This window comes from Beta vulgaris, chromosome 5 (genome assembly GCF_026745355.1).
Source record: "Beta vulgaris subsp. vulgaris cultivar EL10 chromosome 5, EL10.2, whole genome shotgun sequence".
In the NCBI taxonomy this organism is placed as follows: Eukaryota; Viridiplantae; Streptophyta; class Magnoliopsida; order Caryophyllales; family Amaranthaceae; genus Beta; species Beta vulgaris.
The window spans coordinates 2,332,590-2,354,045 of record NC_079206.1 but is presented as its reverse complement, the minus strand read 5'-3'; the positions used below and the strand labels follow the sequence as shown (position 1 = coordinate 2,354,045).

The 21,456-nt window shown below is 32.8% G+C and overlaps 2 protein-coding genes across 2 annotated transcripts; one reads left to right on the top strand and one right to left on the bottom strand.

The window, feature by feature from the left end:
- Positions 1-3,225: 3,225 nt before the first annotated feature.
- Positions 3,226-10,760, top strand: LOC104892160 (endoglucanase 6). The gene is made up of 9 exons (XM_010678000.4): positions 3,226-3,655; positions 3,797-4,009; positions 5,034-5,234; positions 7,762-7,851; positions 8,422-8,586; positions 8,809-9,093; positions 9,242-9,587; positions 9,753-9,884; positions 9,973-10,760. The coding sequence occupies exons 1-9, from the start codon at positions 3,443-3,445 to the stop codon at positions 10,269-10,271; spliced, it is 1,944 nt and encodes a 647-aa protein (XP_010676302.2). The 5' UTR covers positions 3,226-3,442; the 3' UTR covers positions 10,272-10,760.
- Positions 10,761-13,111: 2,351 nt separating this feature from the next.
- On the bottom strand, positions 13,112-21,230 carry LOC104892159 (protein phosphatase 2C 51). Its single transcript, XM_010677998.4, has 4 exons — positions 20,873-21,230; positions 16,625-17,190; positions 14,378-14,420; positions 13,112-14,020 (listed from the first exon to the last, which is right to left on the bottom strand). Exons 1-4 carry the CDS (start codon positions 21,135-21,137, stop codon positions 13,716-13,718), a joined length of 1,179 nt encoding a protein of 392 aa, XP_010676300.3. The 5' UTR covers positions 21,138-21,230; the 3' UTR covers positions 13,112-13,715.
- Between the last annotated feature and the right edge of the window lie 226 nt (positions 21,231-21,456).

Sequence of the window (21,456 nt, the reverse complement as noted above, 5' to 3'; positions counted from 1 at the left end):
AAATTGACTTAGGGTGCATTCTTTTCTCCTATAATCTTCCGAACTTATTTGATCTTAATTATTTTAGCTGAACTTTGTTGAACTTATCTTAATTGTATTTAATTGAACTTATTGGAACTAATTGAACTCGATTGAAAGTTATTGGACCCGATTGAAATTGATTGCGACTTATTGGACCAGATTGAACCTAAACGAGACTTATTGGATCTTATTGGAAGTTGTTAGACGTAATTGTAACTTATCAGATGATTTTGCAACAGATATTCATTAAAAATCACAACTTTTAATTTTATCGTAAATACATTAATTAATCAATAATTACGAATTAAATTAGATAGTAGTAATATCTTTCATTATAAAGAATGTACACGTGTGTTCTTTAAATATATAAGGATAATTTGTAAACATGATGATTGTTAATATGCTAGCCTTATATACCAAAATTATAATATTGTAGTATATAATGTGTTTATTACTTTTCTAAAAATAATCAACCACTAATTACACATTTAGCATTGAGTTATTTGTTATTAATTTTTTGAAACTTATTACACTTGATTGTACCTAATTGTAACTTACTGAAATTTATTAAACCTGATTGAAACTTCTATTAACTTATTATATCTGAAAGGATTTCTTTTAAAAGGGAAGAGAATGCTCCTTTAATTTGCTTTACTGAGAGAATTTCACATAAAAAAGTGAATGATTTTCATCCATAGCATAAAACCTCTCGATTGAGTGCTAGTGATAAGCATCCTTTGCATGTCAATATTTCTACGCCCCAATTGGAGGGCCAAAAGATATACTATCTTTTGAGAGCCATTGCTTTATGGAGTACTAACGTTTAGTATTGAGGATCAATGGTCCATATGGGAAACATGCCTGCTGAATCAAAACTTTATGTTGAACAATTAAATTCAAGTTGAACATATCCAAAGGTAAGGGAACATTTCGCGAACCTTGAACTATGTAGGACTAACTGTAGGAGGCTAGGAGCTATCCTTTCTGAATGTTGGCGAAAGTGGCCTATGAGTTTGTTTACATTCACCTTATTTTCCGTCTTTATAAAAGTTTAGATAACGTCCAACAAATTTAGTTTAACAAAAATAAAGTTTGATACACTTATAAATAATAATTAGACTTCGTTCTTTTAAACTGAAATGAACTGAACTTAAGTGAACCGAAATTAATTGAATTGAATTGAGAGAAATTTGATTGCAGAGAGAATTGAACTGAAATTAATTGAGATGAACTGAAAATAAGTTTAAAAGAACGGGACCTTAATAGGGCCGATTATCTTTACCTTATTTTTGCTTATTTACCGAAGAAGTAAAAAAGGTTCAAAGAAAATAAGAAAACTTAAGAAAAGTTCTAGATTAGTTAAAAAAATGAGGTGAAGAGAACAATCCCTCAGTTTAGATAAGTTACGACCAAGTGAGATAAGAAAATTTAAGTTTATTAGTAGAAATAGAAATTCAGGGTTTGTTCTCTTTGACATAAAACAAACGAACCGGACCGATTGTAAATGCATCGAACCGACAACTAAATCGAACTGATTGCAACTTCACTGAACTTAACTAAATTGAACTTAAATGAATTAAATCTTAACTAATAGAAATGATAATTACAGTTGAATTGAATTAAAATAATTGCAACAGAACTAAATTGATTGCAACTAAATTGAAAATAAGTTGATGAGAAAAAACTCTAATACTATAGTCAACACCATGAATTCCCACCAAATAAGATGTTTATTAATGAGGCCTATTTGTTTAGCACATGAAAGAAAAAGCTGAGTAACTATAAAACAGGAAGACAAACCAGTATTGAACTACTTTGACCATGTTTGCCACAAGTGAGATGTGAATTCCTCCTCGAAGTCCAAACAAATTCAGAGGCATCTCCTCTCTCCATTGACAGCAGTAATAAATTCTCCACCAACACAGCTAAATAAATACTACTCCTCCACTACCCAATTCAATTCAAATCAAATGAGTGATAGTACTTAATTCTTAGAGGAATAAACAATTAATTACCTCTTGACCTAAAGTAAAAAGAATTCCGCGGTAATTCTCCTAAAAATAATGGATACACCTACTAATTAATTGGTAAATTATCTACTAAAACTAAATAATTTAAAAAAGATAATTAAGGCTCATTCTTTTTAGATCGGGATAAACCGAACCGAACTGTAAATTGAACTTAAACTAATAAAAAATAAGTCCAAAAGAACATAACGACCTCATTTTCTTAAATTGAGAGAAACTAAACCGAACTACGAGAAATAAAATCGAATGTTTTTCTTTAATGGACGAGTTATCCTGAAGGATAGGAGTTAGCTCAAGTGGGTAGTTCCCCTTGACCCCCTGAGGTCTGGGGTTCGATCCTTAGCATGTCTTACTAGCTAATGTGCATCTGTTTCCAGATATACATAGCTCTTAGGGCTCCGTATAAGAAACTTAAAATAGAAATGAAAATTTGAATCAAACATTTATTACCTCAAATGATGTGTAATTTTGTGTTGAATTCTTAAATTGTTTTCATTTTAAGAAATATATTTAATGCTTATCATTAATCCTAAAAACTACATAATCCCTCCGTCCCATAATATAGTGCCTATTTCATTTTTGGTGGTCAAACTTTGAAATCTTTGACCGAATATTCTCATTTGTATATATAAAAAAACATATTCATGTAGGATCTTGTTAGATTCGTCTCAATGTGTAGTTTCATAATATCAACTTTTTATATTTTTTATTAATAAGGAATTGAAGATATTAAAGGTCAAAGTTACGTTTTGGAGACCGTGAAAAAAGAAACAAGCACTATATTATGGGACGGAGGGAGTATAACATTACCGTAATAAAAAAAATTGGAGGAATTATCCACCAAGTAGAAATTTTTCCAAAAGAAAGTGAGCAGTAATTTATTATACCTCCTTCCTCAGTTAATAAGTCCACACCGACCCTTCCCAGTAAAGACGAGGGAACCATACCCACATGATTCTGCTCCTTTCTCAACCGTTTCTCTTTCCTTCCTTTTTCCCCCATCCCCACTTCAATCAAAAAAAACAAATTTCATACTTAAAAATAATCAAATAAAAGTTAAAAATTAATTTATTTAATAATAAAAATGTTAAATGACATTTAATAATCTCTGCCTGTTTTTCTGCACAATTGGCACCTTCCTTTGCTTCATTCTTATATAGACCCCCTTCACCTCCTTCTTCTCTCCCTCACTCTTCATCTCTCTTTCTCTTTTTTCTCTCTCTACTTTCTCTCTCTTCTTTATTTCCTCCATTTTCTTGGTGGGTTTATCAAGTTTTAGTGATAAACTCACACACCATACTCAACATTGCCTGCCCAAAACTTGCAAATTGTAACATATCATTACAATTTCTTTACCATAATTTGAGGTGAAAGATATATAGATTTGGTGTATAATGTTGAAGTCAGTAAAGTCACCCATTTCAATGGCTGCTTTGTTAGTTATAATGCTTTGGTTTATTCCAATGGCATTTGCTGGTCATAATTATGGTGAAGCTTTAAGTAAGGGTATTTTGTTTTATGAAGCTCAAAGATCTGGGTTTCTTCCCCATAATCAAAGGGTTAATTGGAGATCTCATTCTGGATTAAATGATGGCAAAATTAGTGGAGTAAGTTTATTTTTAAATTTTCATTTTTTTAATAATATAGTTTTAATAACAATAGTTACTATAACGATTTCGCACGCATAACGTGCATACAAGACTAGTTTAGCTGATACTAAAGAGTTTGAAATGAATTGTTTGTAACAGGTGGATCTGGTAGGAGGATACTATGATGCGGGTGACAATGTGAAGTTTGGACTACCAATGGCATTTACCGTAACAATGATGTCATGGAGTGTGATTGAGTATGGAAGACAAATGGCTTCTAATGGTGAGCTTGGCCATGCTCTTGAAGCTATTAAGTGGGGTACTGACTATTTCATTAAGGCCCACCCTGAGCCCAATGTTCTTTATGGAGAGGTAGCTTTTTTTTTTTCCTTTTTTTATTATTTTTATTTATTTATTATTATTATTATTATTATTATTATTATTATTTATTGTTTATTATATTTGAGTCAGGCTCAATTTTTAAAAAATTGGTAAGAAGAATTCTTTTGGGCTGCTCTAGTACAGGGCGTCATCCAGAGGTCCATCCCCCACCCCCTCCTCCCCTTAAATCTCAAGTAAATGCTTGGAGTAGGAATTGAACCTTAGACCTTGCTAGGAGAATTCACCAGTTGAGCCAACTCCAATTTCTGGCCTCTGGGTCATGCTCAAATGATAATGGGTTTTTATAACTTGATACTTTCTACGTAATAAAATAGATGTCACACTTTAAAAATTGCATTATTCACGTACTACATTTTATTGTGTTTTATCGTACTTGATTATTATATGCGTTCTTGGTAATGGAATTTGCACTTGTTAGTAACTCATGGTAAAAAAAAAAAAATGGTTTAGTGTGTTGTACTTGTACATGAGAATTTTTATGTTAATTGGTCTATGATGTTTGATAATTTTTGTGCAATTTGTAGTCTAAATAAAGTTGCCTTGTGAAACAGAGTGTTCTGTTTTACTTCAATTGAGAGGAGCAGAACAATTGCTCAAGCAAAGTACACTGTCTGTTGTGCTAAAATTGCTTTTATTTTCATTTCATTTCTAATTCCATATTTTAATCTATATTAAATGGTAGTACAAAGATTGAGTTTTAAATAATAGTATTTTTTGAGCTACAAGAATCCAGTGGAATTTGAGTATTACAAGTATACTTTTTGTCATACTCAGCTTAGTTTATTGTTTCCTTAACTGAAATTAGGTATCCCATTAAGAATTTACTAGCTTTGAATCACTAAATTTGAAAAGAATGAATGGAAGTTTGATTTGAGTACTAATGTAGGATTGCATTGGTAATGGTTTTGTACTTAATCCTCCACTATTTAGGGCTTTGTGAAGTTTAGTGGAATATTAACGGTTTATAGTACGATTTTGCTTTGACTAAATGTAGGTTGGAGATGGGAACACAGACCACTACTGTTGGCAAAGACCAGAGGACATGACGACTGACCGGTCCGCCTACAAGATTGACCCGAGTAGGCCCGGTTCGGATCTTGCCGGAGAAACCGCTGCCGCCATGGCTGCTTCCTCCATTGTATTCGCTCGCTCTAACCCTGCTTACGCTAGAGAGCTCCTCACTCATGCTCGTCAGGTCTACAATCTCTCCCCTTTCTCGAATATTTGTTTTTCTTTCTCGAATATTTGTTTTTCCATATGAAAATGTACGTTATATAGTTTTGTTGGTAAAAAACTAATGTTACGGACAACTGGACAAGTGATTAGATCAGCTAGTAATAAGGTTAATTCAGGTTAATTACAAGTCGCTTGATTCGTTGCAAAGCTATAATTAAATTGATTCTCCACACAAATTGGCCAAACATACCTAATTTTGACTTGGTTGAGTGGTGTCAAGTTCAATCCTTGAGTTAGAGCATGTGAAGAGTAACCCTACTTCTTTAACTCTCACCCCCATTGTTCTCTTATGTCATAAATTAAGGCCCACCTTCAACTTATTTGGCACCTTGATTTGTGCTTAGCCAAGTAGGGCCTTCCCTCACCTCACCATTTAATGAAACTCAAATATCTTTTGGTAAGTGAAGGGACTCACCTAAAGAAGATAGTGGAAATCTCCGACCACAAAGCTCAAAGGTAGGAGTGATGTTGCTACTAAACTATGTAATAAACCTAAATAATTTTCACTTATTTTAGGAAACACTTATATACTCACATAAGCAGAATTTAAGACCGACAAGCTCAAACAAGCTAAATTTAGGATCGATAATTTGAAAAGGTTCAAATCAGTTCTAATTAATTCAATTCAAGATCAATAGGTTAGTTAATGTTCTAAAATCGTATTACGAGTATATGCATTATAATATCAAAACTAGCTTTGGAATCTAACATGGTACACTATAATTTTTACTACTTTAGAAAAGATTAATAAACATCAAAAGATTAGTAGATAAACAATTATAAAGTGCACTGTAATATCAAGGATGTCTTGGTCGAGTGGTTAAGATTGCTGTGAACAATAGGTCACAGGTTCGAATTCCTCCTCTCCTTCTGCGGAAAAACATACTTAAAAAGTGAGTGCGTAAGTTTCACTTTCAATGGTCGTAGCCAAAAAGTGGAAGGTATGAGACGGTTACTGTGGAAATACACTTTTCCTCTTTTGTGTCAGGCGTAGACTTCAGAGGATTGTGTTGCTTAGCGTGGGATACTACTACTGCAAAAACTACCCTCATTAATTTCCTAACCGAATGCTTTAAAAAAAACAATAAAGTAAAAGTTACAAAATCATATTGCAACATGACTATTGTGAAGTGTACAGTTTTTAGTTATTTTTGGAAAAAGAAATAAACAACTCATACCACGCATGAATCTTATTTAAATGTTTTAAAGTTTTGCGTAGAAACATAGGTAATTGAGATTCTAGCACGAAATTCTATGTCCTAAGGTGTCACTTTACATTTTTAACTTTGACTATGTTGCCAAAATGTTTCAATTTATACAACTATAATTACTAATCTACCCCTTAATTTTTTACCAATAATACAAATTAAAACAAAAATCTACCCTCAAATTATTGATCTTACTATATCAGCAACATTATTAATAAAAGTTACTGAAATTTTGATACTTCTTTCGTTTCAAAATATAAGACACGCACGATATTTAAGGTTAAATTTTAAATGTTAATTACTTTACATATATATTGTTAGAAAATTTAAAAAATTAATGTTATTATAGTATTTTTCAAGACGATTTTTATCATTTTTAATTATCATATTATGAGAGATTTTTGTAGTGAAAGCAATTTTTTGTAAAGCTTGAATGCTTTAAAGTACTTTGAAACAGATGGAATATAACTATATGAGAACATGACACGAATAATTGTTGACGGCCCCTAAAGATAATAATTTTGTCTCATTTACTATAATCATATTTCGGACTATAAATTCACACCAATATTTTTTTTAATTCGTCTCTCAATTTCCATTGAAAATATTGTGATTTTTCTTAACACATTATGAAAAATATACATGGTCAAAACATAAATTAAAACCTGTGAATTATCAATTAACTACATAAAAAAAGATTACAAAGAACAAAGAGTTTAATAAAATGGACCATAAAAAAAATATGGTAAGTCTTTAAGAACAAATAAAATAATTTCACAAAACTATATTGAATTGAACAAATTTCGGCGGGTATATGGGAGCTCATCCTTCAATCACGGTCAGTGTTTTATGAGCCATATATCAGATCTGTACCGTAGGTTTTACGATCAACCAAAAAGCTCCAATTTAAATCTCAGCCGTCAATTTAAACGATCCGCTAAAATCGCGAAATCTTTGAGTGGGTCACGTGACATCAACTGTCGGTAGCATTGTAACAAATTCAGAAATCATTTAGTTTCCAATATTACCCTTTTGTTTTCTTTATAATTTCATTACATGTCATTGTTTAACGAGTTTGTTTGATAAGAAGCCACCTACTTTTAAACTAGGCGGTGATAAACTCACTATTAAAAAGTGAATTATCCGACTAAGTTAATCTCTTTCAGTGATTAATTTAATTAATGACTAGGTGTACTTTTATATTGAAATTAAGCCGAATCTTTTAATAATTTTTGTGGTTTAGCTTTGTTTTGACCCTGAATGACTTTTTTTTTGCAGCTGTTTGAGTTTGCTGACAAGTACAGGGGTAAATATGACAGCAGTATTACTGTGGCTCAGAAATATTACCGATCAGTTAGTGGTTATGCGGTATGATTTTTCTCTCTCCTCCAAATTTAACTTACTCATTAATCACTCATTACTAATCAGCAATTAATTGTCAAAGTTAAATTCGAAATATGAAATTGATCCTTATTTAAATTTAGAGCCGTGATAAGGTTGTAGGATCAAACCCCAATAGACTCACTTTGGAGGTGGGATTTCCTTGCCTTTTCCCCCTCCGCTCTCAGAGAGCCTTGCTTGTGCGAGGTTCTTGCCCAATAATGCACTTCTCCTTACCAATCTAAAAATATAATATTTACCTAGTTGGTAAGGTAATCTTTTGCGAGCCTTAAAATTTGGGGATAATAGTATTTACATGGAGTTGTAATTATATTGTTTTGCTTTTTATTGACAATTTTACAAACTTCTCATCCCAATTGCTTTGCATTTTGATTAGTGCAATTATACTTAGATTTCTTAGCAAGTACTATATTCTAAAAAAGCTCATAGAATTTTTATGTTGCAATTTTGTATGGGTTAAGATTCTATGAGGTTTTTACAAACCATTAAAAAGGTTGTGGTTTAACAATTATTTTGATGTTTTTACAAACTGTGCAGGATGAGCTCCTTTGGGCTTCTGCATGGCTCTACAAGGCAACCAACGACCAATATTACTTGAGCTACCTTGCTAGAAATGCGGATGCTTTGGGTGGAACTGGTTGGGCTATGACTGAATTTGGATGGGATGTCAAGTATGCTGGTGTTCAAGTCCTCGTTTCGAAGGTAATCTCTAACATCTGATCCACTTCTTGTGTGTTTCTTGATTGAAAAACGGCTAATGGGAGAACTTCTTAGGAAATGTTGTAGGGGCCGAACTAAGTGGGACTAACAAAATGCCCTCTGCTTACAGTTCTCCAAATAGGCCGACTCCATTTGATTATGTTACACTACATTTTCAACTCTAGTACATTTTCGATTGATCGTTTTGGAATTTGTATGTTGCAGTTCTTAATGCAAGGCAAGGCAGGTCCTTACAGATCCGTATTTCAGAGATACCAGCAGAAGGCAGAGTACTTTTTGTGTTCCTGCCTAGGAAAGGGCACCAAAAATGTTCAGAAAACACCCGGTGGACTGATCTTCCGTCAGAGGTGGAACAATTTGCAGTTTGTCACCGGTGCTTCCTTCCTTCTTTCTGTATACTCCGACTACCTTTCTTCTGCTCGCTCGAGCATGCAGTGCTCTGCTGGTCGTGTTTCTCCAACTGAACTCTTCTCAATGGCCAAGTCTCAGGTATTGTAATAATGCTAAGAGCATGAAAATTGTTGGTCTTGTTTCCAGATTTTGGTTGCTATTTTTCAACATAAGAGCATGAAATTTACTGAAAACTCAATAATAGTAAAAGAAACACCATTGATTTAGACTGCTTTTGGTAATCCAGATTGACTACATTCTTGGAGACAACCCAAGAGCAACAAGTTACATGGTGGGATACGGAAGCAACTACCCACAACATGTTCACCACCGTGCCTCATCCATCGTATCATACAAGTCCAACCCTAAGTTTGTTACTTGCAGAGGAGGTTATGCCACTTGGTATGGCATGAAATCAAGTGACCCCAATGTTCTTACTGGTGCTACCGTTGGCGGGCCTGATGCCTATGACAACTTTGCTGATGAAAGAGACAATTATGAGCAAACTGAGCCAGCCACCTACAACAATGCTCCTCTTATAGGTGTTCTGGCTCGTCTGACTGGTCACAGCGGTTACAGCCAGCTACTTCCAGGTAAATTGAATGGTTACTATGTGGAATTCTCACATTCATTGTTTGATTAAGGATTTTGATAATAGACTGTTAATTACACAAAATGGATTGAAGTTATCACTTATTAAAAGAAATGGTAATTTTGGCGTATTTGGCGTATTAACAATGTATTTGGATGTCTTGCAGTTGAAATCCCACATGTTAAACCAACTCCACCACCTAGGTCCAAATCTACTCCTGCACGGAAGGCCAGGCCTACTCCTGCAAAAAAGGCCTACCGTTCTCCAGCACCACGAGCAAAAGCAGTTCGTGCTTCAGGTACTGATGAACCTGATTGCTAATCATGGTTAGCGCTTTAGTGGATTGTTTAACCTCTAATGAAAATTCTAAATGTTTCTTATTGCAGCTTCATCCTCTGCTCACATCAGCATCAATCAGAAGTCCACAGCTTCCTGGGTTCACCGAGGAAGAACATACTACCGATACTCCACAACTGTGACTAACAAGTCTAACAAGAATCTCAAGGACATGAAGCTATCTATTAACAAGCTTTATGGTCCAATTTGGGGTCTTACAAAGTCTGGAAATTCTTATGGCTTCCCAGCTTGGATCAACGCCTTACCATCTGGAAAAAGCCTTGAATTCGTCTATGTCCATGCTTCTACTCCCGCCTCCATTTCAGTCTCAAGTTACAGACTCTCCTAAGCGGAAAAAAAACTGCTGTAAGTTGAAGAAGAAAGGAGAACAAGTTTATTTTTCATGAACTTGGGGTGGTTGTGGATGTAACAATTGTGCAGCTTATACTAGAATCCAGTCAAGAAACTATCTTTTTTTTTTGTGAGTTATAGTTCTACATATTTCACTGGGTGATGATAGGGCTGTAGAACAAGAAAAGCTTAGGTAAATAAGAGTGTAAGGTCGGAGGACGAAAGGTGTGAAGAGACGAATCGATATGAGTGCTCATCCTCTTTCTCCTCCACTTCACTGCTTATATATATAGAATTTGCAAGTGAAGTGATGGAAATATTGCTTCAAAATTGAAACTTGTTAGGAGTCCTTTTAGTTCCTTTCATGTAGTTCAGGGTGGGGTGCGTTTTGAGTGTCTTCTTTTACATCATTTTTGTGTTTGATGTTGTAAACTTTGCAACATTTCTTTCCATTTGCTGGTATGAATGAATATAGTCTTTTTGTGTATTGACAGTGTTTATGTTTATCTTCACCATTATGTTCTTCTACATGTTTATATTTTTCAGACTATACTCCAATTTCCATTAACTAGTTGCTCTTCAATCTAACATGTTCTAAGCTGTTATGGAACTTGAACTAATATGTGGCCCAGCAAAATTCTTAACCCTTGTTCTTTAAGATATTTACGCATTTCACCCCTTTTCACAAATAATTCCTTATTTCCGTGTTTGGCCAGTGGTATTAAATGATAGTAATGATAATGTTTTTCGGCCCGTTTGGTTAGTGGTATTAAATGATAGTAATGATAATGTTTTTTAGTATAAATATGTTAAGCATTTTTTGCATTACCATCTATGGTAATGAAACTTGATGTGAAAACATATGTTTTCCTTCATAAATTTCCATTACCATCCAATACCACCTTCTCAAGTGGTAATGGATGGTAATGAAATTTTAGGGAGTAAATAAGTATTTTGGAATAAAGTAGCATTATCATTGAAATAATAAAATTCGGAAATTAAGGAAATAATAAAATTCGGAAATAATTAAAAGGCTGATTTCGGGCCTTAAACGAACTCGTTGGGCCGTTCCGCTTCCGAAAAGGTATCACAATAAGCAATCAGACTCCGTCGGCCCGATTAGTGCAAATCATTTCAGACTTTTTGTCGCGCTTCCTTATCGAACTTATCCCCAACCTTCCTACGTCAATCATGGATATTAACATAGGAATGTCTTTAAAAGTTTGCACTAGAAATCATTACCATTACTACCACTTAATACCATTAACCAAACGGGAAGTTAAGAATAATACCCACGCTTGGAAAGAATTGGTTTGATGTTAAACACTTACACTTAGAATGGCATGACTAAATAGGGAAGAAAGTCTACTAATGTATTGTGCCTGGCTATTCGACACATTCAAATAAAAGATACTAGCCTTCATATGCACGCGATGCGTGCGTTAATTTCAAAATTTGTTATTCTATTAGATACTCCATTCATACTTTATTTATGATTAAACTTAAATGTGAAAAATTCAACAGTTAGATGAATTTAGATATATTAATTCGCTAATGTAAAAGAATAAAAAGGTTGTGAGTGATTGTTAACATTAATTTTTTGTGAATGAATATTGAACAGAAAGAACAAAAATAATGAGTTGGTTTAACTGAATTTAAGAGTATCAAAGGTAGTGAATGTTCAGACTTTTCATGTGCACGTTACGTATGCCATCCTTTTTTATAAGGTATAAATATTTTGTCCATTTAATTTTTGATTGAAGTATTTGATGCATATACCATTTTAAACTTGTTTTAAATGACAAGTTGGAATGAGAATTTTTAAATGATTTGCTTTTGTAATTTTTTTCATTTTATTAATTAGATCATTAAGGGTATTTTAGTCACTTCAAAAGAGGACACCACACTTCCTCCCTTGGCTTATATAATAGAGATTTTCGTTGATTAATATCTAATTCAACACATTATCCAATCAGGCCCATCTCTTTACCTAGTTCAGCCCTCCCAATAACCATCTTAGCCCAAAGACTAAAGTTAATGGTTTCAGTCTTTCCGAAGTGTTTTAAGGAGAAAGAGAGAATACAATAACACATATCAAACAACCACATCGTTGGAACTCTATCCTACTAGATTCAAAAAGTTTGTTCAATAATTCTAGTATATTAACATTAAATTTTAAAAACAGTAAAAGAAAATATTTCGAATAAAGGTAAACACCAAACTCCTAATAGATAGTAGAAAATATTAATAGTTACATTTCGAATTCCGATCCACCAGTCGATCGGTTGGACCGGTGGACCGAAATCGGAATTTGTTTTGGACTAGGACCGAACTGAAATCGACCCGGTCCGATTTTGGACTCGTTGGTCCGATTTTGGACCTGTTGGACTGAAATTTGTATTTTTTTATTCAATTTTTTTTTATCTAAACTTATTAATAACTTCAATAGATTAAAAACTAATAATACTAAAAGTAATAATTTTAAAAGCAAAAAAGATAAGGTTTTAATTTTCTAACTTTTATAAATTTTAAACTTTTTTAAAACCGTCAACTCTCTTTTTGCAATAAAAAAAACGGACCGAAAAGTTTCGGGTTTGGACCGGACTGCATCAAAAACCCGAAACCCCAAGTTTTCATGGGATGGAGATCGGACCGGAATTTTCCGATCCGATCCGGTCCTTCTCCGAATTCCGATCCCAGTCCAAAACTGCACACCCCTATTTACAATTGTCCATTGAGACACATAAAAATTCTAATATACATCATGAAAATTATTGACTTGCAAATAGATAAAAGCTTGAAAATCACTTGCAAAAGATTATCAATCAACTCTGCATATTGCTCTAAAATGTTCGCTTCCCGTTTTATTCAAGCATCTTACAATCAACATTATACATATAAAGACGAAAATCACTTACATGACATAGTTTTGACAACTTCCGTTTGCATTCTATTTGTACAACTCTTGAAAAAGAAAAAAAAACAACCTGTAATACTAAACTGCAGACGAACTTAAAATACACCCCTTTTCTATAATACATGCATAAATATAATACATTGCTATAGATAACCCAAACAAACTTGATGAAACTGAAACCTGATATAATACATCTGCAGCCTAATACTCGAGATGATTTTAGCACTCCCAACATACAAACAAATAAAATGAATCAAAATCTATGTCTCACAATAATGTACCACTTTCTTATATCGGATATGACTATTACTATTATAACCCACCCCTTTTTAATTGTAAAAAAATAATAATATAACGTGGTACACATAACATATTATGTGACAGAGAATTCGGATTCAATGAAAATGTCCATACGAACATTTAAAAAGCAAAATTTGTATGCATGAGTAGTGCGTAATATATTGTTCGGAGTGGTAATAAAAATCATTTGGTCATACCAATCAGTTATTCCAATTTTTCATGAGATTAGCAATCACGACTTTGCAGCTTCACCACTATGACAGTAATATTATCATTGCTTCCACGAGCAAGTGCTAGCTCAACCAACATAGCAGCAGATGCTGATGCACAGTTCGCAGTTAAACCATCCACCACCATCTTACAAACGACTTCGTCGGAAAAGCATTTCGTCACAATATCGCAGGCCGTCTCGTTGGATAAAACATCCCATAAACCATCACTAGCAATCACAAGAAACTCATCTGAAGGGATGCGTTTATGAACTATGACATCAGGCTCATGTATCATGGATGGCTGAAGAGATTTATCACCTGTTTATACAACCATTAGCCAACATAAAAATATTAGTCTTTCGTAATCGTTAGCAATATGTAGGCCCCGCGCTAATAAAAATAGATCCTTGTGTAATTATATTTTGAAAAAACCACCAAAACATGCAAGTAAACCAAATAATAAACATGTATCAAACTAAGCTAGTAAGCTTTACTTTTCAAAATCTTTTGATACACCCAAGCAGAGCCGAATTCAAGAAATTTGCAGACATTTTGACTATCTATCAACTTCAAATCTATTGTGTTTAAAAACAAATATTTCCAAATTCTAATTTGGGACTCTATAAAAAGGAGGCCCTGTTCCATATCTCATTTTAGACATGTAAAGAGTTATACCTTCTGCTGCTTCAACTCCCTCGTTTTCTTTTGGTCTCTTATGCTGCAAGATCACAAGATTGCAAAATCTTAGTTCATGGATTTGATCTCAAATTTTGTGTACAAAACTTCAAAACTTTCACTAAAATTCTAGACTACGATAAGCATCATGACCAAATATAAGCCACTTGCATTATTGATACGATACCTTATATTTCAAGTAAGCAACTTCACAAATTATTTTCAACAAACCACAATGTTCAACATTACATTCTTCTTAGTTCTTAAAAGAGATTGAAATACACTATTTTGATTGATTGAGAGTTTTATGTTCGGCATAAATTTCATGTTCGGCATAAATATCAAGTCCCACATTGAAGTCCCACATTGAAGAAATAAGAAGGATTTACCTTATGCGCACAATATCAATTGCTTTCAATTTCATCATACAGCATTATGAATTTATGATTCCAACTAAACTTGAAGTATTTATTCATTTGCTTCTTCAATTATCTCGTTTAGTTTAATTAATTACAGCAAATAAAGTTAGTTTCTCGATAAAATTTAATGAGCCTATCCTTCTTTATTCATAGGGTTATGCTATATGCAGCCCTTAAGGTTGCATATAAGACATGAATACACTACTTAAAATGGAAATAAGTTGTGAATTTTTGAATTTTTTTTGCATCAACCGATGTAATAAATGATCAATTAATACAACTTATTTCCATTTTTAGCTTCTTATATACAGCTCTAGGGCTGCATATAGCTTTTTCCTTATTCACATCCGATAAAGTAATCTTATTTAATTTTACTCCTCAAGCAATATTATATTGAAAGGAAGTTGTTACCATTTCGGGTATTATCCTCGCTTATTCCTTGCTCGTATCCCTATGAAACATTGCACAAGTAGGCTACTTATCTTTCAACATGCAAGTAGTAGTGTTGGTTGATCCAAAACCACCATAATATTCGTGATCCTGGGGAATGGTAGATCAGTATGTAATACTTCCTGCTTTTCATAATACGTGCTATAATTTTGAATTTACGGATTTTTAAATAATTTTTGGAGAAGAAAGAGGTAGAAAGTAAAAAGAAAAATGACTCATGTGAGAGGAGAGAAATAGAAAGAGTTTATTGTCCAAAAGAAAGTGTAGCAAGTAAAAGTGTCGCGAGTATTATGAAATGAAGGAAGTATAATCATTTCCAATTATTCCGTGTCGCATTATTTTTCAAGATTTGTTTCTGTCAACTTCTTTTTTTTATTTATACAGAGTTTAACTTGTTTTGCTTAATTTATCTCGTCTTTTATTTTGTGAATTATTTGTGCTAAACAAAACCTATATTTGCCCACCTAGCTTATTCTTTTACATAATTTACCGTATTCTTGAAGAAAATCATCTAATTGTTTAGGAAAAATTAGCCTTAGGAATCCTAATTTTCCATAGGTTTCAACTTCAAATGATGAATCTTCAAACATAGACATTTAAAAAGCCTAGTATTAAGGTCACTCCTTTGATGTAGTGACCTTAAGCCATATCTCTTGGTCTCTATTTATAGTCCCTCCATCTTTAATTGTTTCTCTCACTAACTTGTTTATAGTCTAACTCAAACTGCTTTCAATATGCTTTTTTTTTACCATAAACAATTCAGTTACACATAGTAAGCATCAAATCATGAACGATGCACGTTTACGACGAATTAATATAACAATAGCCAAGAAGCAAACATTTTTTAAAAAAAATTCCTCCGTTCTGAATAAGTAAAACACTCCTCTCAAAAATCTTTTTTTTTTTAGGAGAAAAACATGATATTATTATTTATTGATAACTAATCTATTAAAATATAAGGAGCCATTTCCATAGGAGAGTAGTTCTCCCAAATTTGCTCAGCTTCAAAAGAGATGACTTTAGCTAAAATATGAGCTACCGAGTAAAAAAGAAAAATATTTTGACTATTTTCGTTATTTTCACGACAGGAAAGTATATAAATTGAAAATAAATTTATTACTCCCTCCGATCTTTATTAGTTTAGCCATTTTTTTCGCACAGAGTTTTAGTAGAAATAATATTGTGAGTCATAAAAAGAAAGATAAGCTATCATTTTATATTAAAGTTGAATATATGTGTGATGAAAAGTTAGCGATCTCATTCCAAAAATAAAAACAAAAGAAATGAATAAACTAATAAGAAACATAAAAAAAAAATACACGTAAACTAACAAAGACTCGAGTGAGTAATTTAAAGAGAAAGATGGGTCCACTCTAACCTGATAATCACGTGACAAGGGCAAAGCGGCACCATCATGGAACAAAACCACCCTAGACTTCCCACAATTAGCCACCACAATCTCTTCTTTCCCCACTAAAACCACTAATGCTGTGGACCCCATTGCCACCTCAGCAACACCATAACTTACATCAAAATCCTCCACTATTATCTTTGCCACCTCATCATTCATCTTAGCAAAACTACTAACCATCACACTCTCCCATTCATTCATAATCCCTACATCATTCATCTCTTCCACTACATACTCATGTAGCCGCTCCTTACACTTTTGCGCCACCTTATGACCACCACCGTGTCCGTCGTACACGGCGAAAAAGTCGTAATCCAACAATTCCTCCACCTTGCTAGAATCATGCTTAACTACTCGAACGAGGCCGGGTAATATTGCGACTGCATCCTCCATTGATCTCCGGCGACCTATCAAGGATACCACACCATGTGGTATGGCCGTGTTGTTGGTGGTTTTTTTGCTGGATTTGCTCATGGTTTCTTCCTCTGTGCTTACTAATGCTTGTTGTTGTCCGTTGAGAGTGCTCTCTTCTTCTGTTATTATAGATATTTTTTTTCAGATTGCGGTGTTATTAGTATATAGTATATACAATTAATAGTAGTATTATACTAAAAATGATATAGCTGTTGAAGAAGTACTTGAAGTTATATATATGTAGCCGAAAAAAGAGAAATTGCATGCATGTGAATTTAACCTGTGTACACTCCTCTGATTGGCAGGGTGCATTTTGTAGCTTAGTCACCCTTTTTATAGCATAACCAATGGTTAGACCAATTTTAGGGGTCACCAATTATTTTATTACTTTCTCTTTCCTCCACCTCATTTATGCCCAACTTACCCAAAAACCCTTATTTTTTTACTCCTAATGGTTAGACTGATTTAAAGGATCATCAAACTCTCTCTCCTACTATTTACCATACCCCAAAAAATTAAAACCAAATTAACTAACCCAATATACTCTTGCCACATGTCCACCTTTATATAACTTTGGCTGACAAGTTTTTGGGATGAACGTCAGGTCCATCCCAATGCCCAGTTCATCTTCTTCTCTCTCCTCTTTGTACTCTCTCTCCTATTTTTTATTATTACTTTTTCCCTCTCTCTCCTCATGAACTCCCAAGAGTCCAACCACTGGGTATGCTCTTATATATAGATATGTGGAGATACTTCTTTCAATTTAACGGTGAATGTATGAATTTAAATTACTGTGTTATAAACTTATAATTTAATAAATTGAACTTTTATATATCGTCCCAAATATACTTAAAATCGCCTAAAGAATTAGTTGAAATTACAACTCTAACATTTCCCTTCTATTTTCCTACACCAGCATCCTGGAAAGAGTCAAAATTTTTTTAGGGCGATGAGCGAACGTTCGCTCCATGGCTCGAACGTCCTGGCCAGACGTTCGAGCCATGGAGCGAATGTCCTAGCCAAACGTTCGCCCATCGCCCTAAAAAAAATTTCCACTGCTTCCAGGTGGATAGTGGAGGAGGTGGCAGTGGGAGGTAGGTGATGGTGGGTGGTTGCAAGGGGTGGCAGATGGTGTGGAAATAAGAAAGGGTAAAAAAAGTCTATAAAAATGAATTTAGGACGATTTTAAATACTTTTGGGGCGACGTTTAACAAAATGGTGACTATATCTTATATGTGGATGTTGGTGTTTGTTTCATAGAATTTGAATAATTAACATGCCACTTGAATATAAAGAAAACATAAGCGATATATACACAAAAAAAAGGTCAAATACAACATTTAAAATTATACCTAACTTACTCATGGTTAATTTTTTTTATTATTATAATTGGGCTTTAACTATGGCAGTCGCTTTAACAAATAATAATAACAGTTCGGTGAGTATTCAACTATTTAAATTTTAAATTTATTTTCATATATTATTCAAAGTAGTAAGTCATATTTTATATTTTTCGGGTTACGATTATATGTATTACGATGGAAAATGGTATCATTTATCATAGATGACCCCTTATAGGAGGGTCATTTGTCATAGATGACCCCATATAAGGGGGTCATTTGTCATAAATTACCCCCCAAAAGGAAATCATTTGTCATAGATGACCCCCCAAAAGAGGTCATTTGTCATAGATGACCTCATCAAGGGATAGATTAGTTTTTTTAATATATTTTGTTGTATTTAGCCTTTCTTTTTGCTATATATAGTACACCTAAAAAAAATATATACAAAGGAAATTGCACAATGAACTACCTACTAAAACTTTGGCATTTCAAAGTTTAGGTTATATTTAAATTTTATATATTTGATTTTAAATTGATTTGAAAACTGCTTTAATTATGTTATTTTATTCTTTAATCACAAACTTTTTCTTTCAATACACATATTTCTATGAAATCTTATTTTAGCTACTTTTAAATTTCTTTTGATATAGATATTTTAGATAAGGACTATAATTGAGGAAAATCTCAAAATCAATAATTTTTTTTTATTAAATGAAGGTTAAAAAGTCTTTTCAAAGGAAATACCATAGCTCCCCTTACCTTATATAAAAAAACTATATTAAAAAAAATATCTCAATCGCAATCTTCGATTTCTATAATTTAATATTTGCATCTGAGAACCTGAGGAGTAAAAATCTAAAAGATGGACTACAAAAAAAATTAAGAAAAAGTGTATACGCTTAAAAGTTTACCCGCAGCGATATTCCTCCTATCAATTGATATCTACTCCTCTTTTAATTATATTGTGAATATAGTAATCTTTTTTCCATAAATTATATATATTATCATTAAGTTTGACTAATTACATATGAATCAGGTTGATATAAGTTTTTTATCGTAACTAGAGACTTCTAGAAGAAACCTAGTGCCTACACGAACATGTTAAATCATGGTAAAAAAATATAACTTTTAAGATTTAATGAAACAAAATTTATTTATAAATATTCGAACCTAGTAAACAACAAGAGTGGTTAAACTTTATTTTTGTTTCCACCTTCGCCTTCTAACCTACTAGCCTTCCTATGCACGCGATGCGTGCGTTAATTTTAAAATTTGTTATTCTATTAGATACTTCTTTCGTACTTTATTTATGATTAAACTTAAATGTGAAAAATTCAACAGTTAGATGAATTTAGATATATTAATTCGCTAATGTAAAAAAATAAAAAAGGTTGTGAGTGATCGTTAACGTTAATTTTTTGTGAATGAATATTGAACAGAAAGAACAAAAATAATGAGTTGGTTTAACAGAATTAAATAGTATCAAAGGTAGTGAATGTTCAGACTTTTCATGTGCACGTTATGTATGTCATCTTTTTTATAAGGTATAAATATTATGTCCATTTAATTTTTGATTGAAGTATTTGATGCATATACCATTTTAAACTTGTTTTAAATGGCAAGTTGGAATGAGAATTTTTAAATGATTTGCTTTTGTAATTTTTTTCATTCCATTAATTAAATCATTAAGGGTATTTTAGTCACTTCAAAAAAGGACACCACACCTCCTCCCTTGGCTTATATAATACAGATTCATTTAAAATACTTGTGGTCAAAACAAGAAATCAAAATTTCCATATTAAGCAACTTACATGCATGGATATAGAAGATGAAAGGCCACGTTAGATTCATATTTTTTTATCCATTGAGCCACGAAGATATTACAAAATAAAAAAAAAGGAAGAGAAAATCGAACCTGTGACCTATCTTTCAGATCACCTCAATATTAACCACTACGCCAAAACATCTTTAGTTATGTTAGATTCATATCTATGTATATATTTAAAATCCAAAATAAATATATATTCTCCTCTCCACCACACAATCAAATAAGACATTAAACATTACAAATGTGTGTTTCAAAACTTGAACTCATGACCTCTCATTTGATATTCTAATGCACTAACTAACTACGCTACAATACTCATATTAGTCTTTATGAATAAAAAAATTATTTAGAAACAGAATACTATTTTTATTTTTGAATAATTCAAATACACGTTAGTAAATAATCCATGACGTGTCACCCAAGACAAAAACTAGTTATAATAGAAATACGATAAAAACCGACAAGAGAATAACTACGTACGTACTTAACGAGTTATTATAACTACTAAAATCAAATCCTCATGTTACGCCAATATATTAGCATTACGTATATACCCTTAAAACAAAAATAACTTTTCAAGCTATAACTTAGGTCCATGTAATATAGACTCATCAACGATAAACTCGTTACCTTTGGATGAGCTCGATGATGGTGGTGGTGGTGGTGGTGAAGACGACGATGTCGCCGACATCTCATAGATGTTTAACGGCAGACTAGTTGAAGCTCCGGTGTCACTAGTACGATAACTTGGTTTATCATCCGCCAAATACAAGGACATAATTGTTGATGATGATTTGTTTTTGTTATGATCACTTTTTTTCCCCCTCCACCAGACATGTTTCATCTGATGGTGGAGGCCAAGTATTTGAAACGTATTTTTTCGGCGATTTAACATCACCTCACATTTCCAAACTCCGAAGAAAGGTGGAAGTATAGAGAAATGTTGAATTTGTGAGTGTTAGTACGTCAGGTGGATTTCCAAGTATCCAACTACTTAAATACTACTAACCGATTAATATAATTTATACTCCATTTATTTTTAAATTTCTATTATAGAGGGCAACCGTCAACACATGGGGCACATCCCAAAAAATAGAAAAAGGAAAAAAAGAAAAAAAAATAGAGGATAATTAAACATTTAAACTGAACATCAATTTTTTGAGAAAATAAAATGTAAAGATAATTTTTCTAGCCAATTAATTTTATTTTCTACT

Bases quoted from the DNA above. Each gene is read 5' to 3' on its own strand.
- LOC104892160 (XM_010678000.4), top strand. From the start codon at position 3,443: ATGTTGAAGTCAGTAAAGTCACCCATTTCAATGGCTGCTTTGTTAGTT. The intron at 9,094-9,241 runs GTATTGTAATAA...TTGGTAATCCAG, and splicing joins TCTCAATGGCCAAGTCTCAG to ATTGACTACATTCTTGGAGA. The intron at 9,588-9,752 runs GTAAATTGAATG...GATGTCTTGCAG, and splicing joins TTACAGCCAGCTACTTCCAG to TTGAAATCCCACATGTTAAA.
- LOC104892159 (XM_010677998.4), bottom strand. From the start codon at position 21,137: ATGTTAAATCGCCGAAAAAATACGTTTCAAATACTTGGCCTCCACCAT. The intron at 17,191-20,872 runs GTAACGAGTTTA...CTATAATAACAG, and splicing joins ATCATCGAGCTCATCCAAAG to AAGAAGAGAGCACTCTCAAC. The intron at 14,421-16,624 runs GTTAGAGTGGAC...GTGATCTTGCAG, and splicing joins CCTTGTCACGTGATTATCAG to CATAAGAGACCAAAAGAAAA.